The sequence below is a fragment of the Buceros rhinoceros genome, unplaced genomic scaffold (assembly GCF_000710305.1).
Source record: "Buceros rhinoceros silvestris isolate BGI_N320 unplaced genomic scaffold, ASM71030v1 scaffold19744, whole genome shotgun sequence".
Classification (NCBI taxonomy): Eukaryota; Metazoa; Chordata; class Aves; order Bucerotiformes; family Bucerotidae; genus Buceros; species Buceros rhinoceros.
In genome coordinates this window covers 8,615-13,888 of record NW_010406713.1, presented here as the reverse complement: position 1 = coordinate 13,888, position 5,274 = coordinate 8,615, and the positions used below count along the sequence as shown (strand labels likewise).

General features: G+C 40.5%; 2 protein-coding genes across 2 annotated transcripts in view; one reads left to right on the top strand and one right to left on the bottom strand.

The window, feature by feature from the left end:
* ZFYVE21 (zinc finger, FYVE domain containing 21) overlaps positions 1-2,990 on the top strand; it is a gene marked incomplete at its 5' end in the record, with an annotated part of 9,506 nt that extends 6,516 nt beyond the window's left edge. The window contains 2 exons of the mRNA XM_010134235.1: positions 986-1,128; positions 2,228-2,990. Coding sequence (XP_010132537.1) covers positions 986-1,128; positions 2,228-2,263 — 179 coding nt within the window. The remainder of the gene's footprint in view (positions 1-985; positions 1,129-2,227) is intronic.
* Positions 2,991-4,125: 1,135 nt separating this feature from the next.
* The window catches only part of PPP1R13B (protein phosphatase 1, regulatory subunit 13B), a gene marked incomplete at its 5' end in the record, with an annotated part of 8,287 nt that continues 7,138 nt past the window's right edge, over positions 4,126-5,274 (bottom strand). Inside the window, one exon of the mRNA XM_010134233.1 lies at positions 4,126-4,960. Coding sequence (XP_010132535.1) covers positions 4,919-4,960 — 42 coding nt within the window. The remainder of the gene's footprint in view (positions 4,961-5,274) is intronic.

The window sequence follows — 5,274 nt, the reverse complement described above, 5'->3', positions numbered from 1 at the left end:
GGAATGCCAGACATGCGGAACTGGTCAAGGCTTGTAGGATTTTGATTTCTGCTTTAAGTAGTCCCTTCATCTGTTAGTCTGACCAGGTGATGTCACTCACTTTGTGTGACAAAGTTCGGATTTCGGCTTACCCTACAAGAGGAGCACACGGCCGCTTTTGTAGACGCTGCTTGCAGGGTGTTGATCAGGTTGCTTAGTTTGAGGTTGTCTTTGGTTTCTTGGATATTATTAGTGATGGCCTCCAGGAGCCCTCTCATGCAGACACTTTGCAAATTTATTTTTAAAAGTAAGTGTGTGTGGTGGTGCAGTTCTGGGGGTTAGTCTGGCTCTGCTACTTCAGGAAATAATGCCAGTGATGTGTGATATTCTTAACAAAGCTTCTGAATAATTTCTGTATTTTTGCTTTGGTTTATTGTAATCTCTATGCAGCCAGAGGAAAATACAAACATCTTGCTATCACGCTGTTGTCAGAGCAGTGTCTCGTAGTGAGTTTTCTTCAGGAAGTAAAGGGTGTTGCCAACCGTTACCTAGTCTTGCGTAAGCACCTTTCCCAACCTTTGCCAGGCCTGGAGGAACTTCTGACTGCCGTGCCAGACTTAGGATCCCGGCTTGATACATCTCTGATACAAGTGGACGCTAGTAATTCAGTTTACAAACTGCAGGCTATGCTATGAAACTGGCATCCACCACGAGACGACACAGCAATATTCTAACAGGAGGGTAGTCTTAGCGTGTCAGCTAGTGGCTTTACCTGACTGCCTCTAGAAGCTCTGCCTCAGTGACTGCCAGAATTTAAGTGTTGAGCATGCACAGTCCCTTGCCTGGCACATACACCCGTGGTCACTACGTCCTCTGAGGCGGCAGTTGCTAGTGCTTCAAATTAAGTGATGAGCTATTTTCTTCAAACACTCTTACTAGCCAGAAGAAGGTGTGTTACTTAGTTGGTAAAAGCTGTTGCTGTTCAAAATTTTATGTCTTCTTTCAGGAGGTAATACTCGTGCCATAGGCATGGTCCTGCAGTATAAGGTGCCAGGGTCAGAGGAGCTAAAGCAGATGAAATTCACAGCCAGTGAAGACTTCAGCTGTAACAAGAAGCTGTCTGCAAGCTGGCTGGCAGCTATGCACAAGGTAAGCAAAGGAGGCAAAATGGAGAAGGCTGGAGAAAATCTTTACATGGGGTGGTTAGTAGCACTAAGGTACGTAGCCTTAGGAGTCTATCTGTTCTTTATTATTCTATTTAAGGATTTTAGGGCCTTGTGCTAAGAAAACAGAAGCTATGGGTGGGTGTTGTGAACATGACTTTAGCTTTATGCTCAGTTACGTGAAGAACATAAGAACTACAAAGGGCTTTCCAAGATCTTCTGTGTGTCATTAGGTGAAAAGTAGGAATTAGAATTTCAGGTCTCTGAAGTTTTTGTTACTCACTGAAGAATGTGCATTATGAAATACTCTTCTGAACCTAAACCCAGCTAATTGTTTCTCTGCTTTATGAAGGTTCAAACAAGTAAGTTGTTGGTTTTTGAAAACAGGAGCAGAGGTGGGGACAGGACCCTGTGGAAGACTTGTTTCATCTTTTATTGCTAGGCACCGTATGGCCAATGAAACTGAAGTTTCATATTTCACAAATCACACACACACACACCTCCTATGTGTCCTTTGACAGGGCTCAGCTCAGTTTTGAGTGACTGGTCAGTGCAGTGAGACTTACAGAGCTCCTTGTTAACAGCAGGTAGAAGGACTTGCCACTCGAGAACAGACATCTGTTCCTTCTCAGGGGGCTGGTTGCTGCTCTAGTTTGAGACAAATGCAACAGCTCACCAAAAGTTTGCAAGGAGGAGTCAGAAGGGGTAGGAGGCATACAGAATAGAATAATATTGTTATAATAATAGCATATGTTTACACGGATTACCAAAATCTCAGAAATACTACTTTTTGCCTTTTCCAAGGCAGTTTTGATCAGAAATGGTTGTTTCTGACCAGGAAGAAACAAATGTAAGTAAGTTGTTCTCAATCTGAAGTGACCTCAGGTTCTGCACTTAAAGTAACCCTGAACAGTCTAAAATACTGTTGTGCTTATCTGAATGCTATTAAAAGCCCCAGACTTAGGAAAATAGAGGAAGAATTTAAAGCCTTGCATTTAAAGGAAGGTTTTGGAGAGGTAGGAAGACGATGAGGTGGCTGCAGGTGAAACTTGAGTTAACACAATGACATCTTGTCTTCATGTTAGGCAACAAAACTTCTTTATGAGTCCCGGGACCAGTAAGAACAAGAAGTTGTTGGCCATTTGAGGGGAGACACCAGCCTCCACAGACCCGCCTCTCCCTTTCTGCTCACTTGGCAGCTGGTAGCATTGGCTGTTCGTGACCCTTTCTCATTCCAGTGTGGTTCACTCTGTAAGAACTGGCATTTGCAATGTGAGTATGTGTCTGAACCATGAGTATTCACTATAGTGTGCAATATGTATACAATTAATGCTTTAAACAGCCTCACCTTTTAAGACTTTGTATATTTTGTTAAGCCTTTATTGGCACTTAATATGAAAGTGACCTGCACTACAGCTAATGTACAGCACAACTTTTATAGTAACAATTATATATACTGTTTGCTACAAAAAGCAAACCAAGGTGTATGTCTCTTCTGCAGAGAATAGCTTTTGGGAATAGATCTCAGGTTCCTCCCTCTATCCAAATGTTTAAAGTCAATGTACAATGAAATCTGCCTTAGATAATAATTTTATAGAAGTCACTTGGGTTTTTTTTAAACTTTTCATTTTCAACAGCTAAATATTTCACCAAATACCACCAAATTGGACTCATGGGAACATGACCTTGGAACTTAACTTCTGTAATAAATAAGCTTCCAGAATAATTTTTAGTTTTGTATTTTCTTTTTGGTAACTAGCTTTTGTTAATCTAACTGTAATGCTATCTGGAATTGTATACAGTTTAATGTACAAATATGAATAAATTAATTCACTTATTTAAAAAAAAGAGGTGATACTTAACTTCACAATATACAACTTTTTAATGGTGGATAGTATGGTCTCTCTCTCTCTGAACTCTGGAACTTTTGACTTTAAAAGCAGCACCCTAATTTTAGCACTAAGTGTTGATAATTCATTCAACTCTCGGGGTGAATCTTCCAGCTACACGTGCTGAGCCAAGTGTCTTTTTGCCTCCATCTTCCAATGCTGTCAGAATGGCGTAAGCAAGCACGCAAAGCTTGGGTGTCAGTGTAAAGGACCCCTGAGAGCTCTTCTAGACAAGTATCAATTTGTCACAGTTGGAATAAGGAGTTTCCAGAATTGTTTGCTAAGTCATTTTCTGTGGAGCTGGTAAAGGAATGAGGAAACTTGAGTTCACAGGTAGAACATGGCAGGCTACAGTTAGTCTAGTTATGTAGGCTGTGCCCACCCATCTAAAAATACCGGAGAATGCAGCCATACCTTAGCGGAACTTTATTGTGCACATTTACATGTTCTCTGAATTAGTGTATCATAGGCTCTTGAAATCATCACATTCATGTAGCAAGTTCTTCAACAATAATACCCTTTCACTTTTCACCACAATATATACAGTTAATGCTAACCTGTGGTAAAAGCAAGTTACAGCACTGCAGAAATGGATAGATAAATTATACACAGAACTTGTACATGAAGAATTAATCAAGTTGCATACTGTTAAATGGGAGAAAATTACAAGAAATATGGCTAAAACTTATAATGGGAAATTCAAAATAGACTTTAGGTATATAAAATCATGTACAATTAAAATTCCAGTGAAGTGCCTTTTTTTTTGCTTGAAACTACAATGTAGTGGAATAGGTTATTGCATAACTTGCCTTGGCAACCGATGTAGGCTGCCAAGAACCACAGAAACTGTCCTCAAATATGCTATCACCTTTAAATCCTTCTCTTAAACCTTGTTTCTTTCTTCTCCTTTACTCAGCATCTACACCACCCTCTTCCTACTTCTATCCTCTCCTTCATATTTTCTTCTAGACTGACTCAGGCAGACTTCAGAATGCACAGTATAACCTTCACCAGACTCTGACCCTTTTCAACTATTGCACTTTCATCCATGCAGACGTACAAATCCCTTAAGCTGCTGCAAGTCTGGAAGTAACTGTTTTGTCCAGGATGGACAACCTTGGGTGGTTAGTAGGGGAACCTTTACTGTAGCAGAGGTAACACTGGTGCTGTAGGCTGAATAGTAAGAAAATAAAACACCAAGTGAAATACTGTGTATGGGATTTGATACAAATACTGTTGTTTTGTTAGTTCTCTAGCTTGACTCTAAACGCAAATAGTACTAGGTGCTAGGCTAAGTAAAGCTTTTGTTGGGGTTGTCTGGACTGGGATTTAAGTGTATAGAGCATGTTACCACTTACTTAAAACCCCAGCCCTCATCAAGCTTTGGTGACTACTTAGTTATGCATGTAAATAGGTGAAGACCATGTGTCCTAGAACCCAAAGAGCTTATCCGTAATGAGAACTCCACATTCACTGGTATCAAACAAAATACCCAAAATCCTGACACGGGACAGTTAACTCTGGGGTTGGAGCAAACTGGACAGCGCTATCTGCACTCCGCAAATGACACCTCTGAACACTGAACACGAGAAAGCTCCTACCACGGAACTTTAACTTCAAACACAGCTTTAGACGAGAGTTGGCGTGACACTGTAGGTAGCGGAGGTATCGTTCTCCTCATCAGTGGTGGGTCACATAAAAACGATCCTCATTTACAAACTGCAGATCTTGAAAACCGTGGATGCTGTCCATTTAACAAGAGAAAGCACCATTAAAACTAAATAGCATAGTTTTATTTCTCTGTGTGAAATGATGGAAAATGATGCTCCAGTGTGTATTTTAAGTTTCCAGTTACCAGCACATTATTGCACTGTTGTACAACTGAATTCAGGCAAGGGTTCGCTGCCTAGGTTTTATTCGTGGATATAACTGTAAAAACAGAAGACAGGTATTAGGTTTTGCCCGTTGATACAACTTAAATACACATCAATTCAACTATGACCAAGAGGTACTTATTAACAAGAACTGGGATATGAAGTGTTTTGAGGGTGAGGTTTTTGTCAGCTACAGCACGTTCTGAGGTAACTTCTGAAAAATTAAACCAGAATCAGCAGGAGGCCAAGGGCTGATTTATTTAATCCTGCTAACAGCAACAAAATTGCTGCTTTGAAAAATGACTTGGTTCATTTTGCTCAAGACCCCAGACTAGACCAAAGGATGCTTTTACGTGAGTACAGGAATTC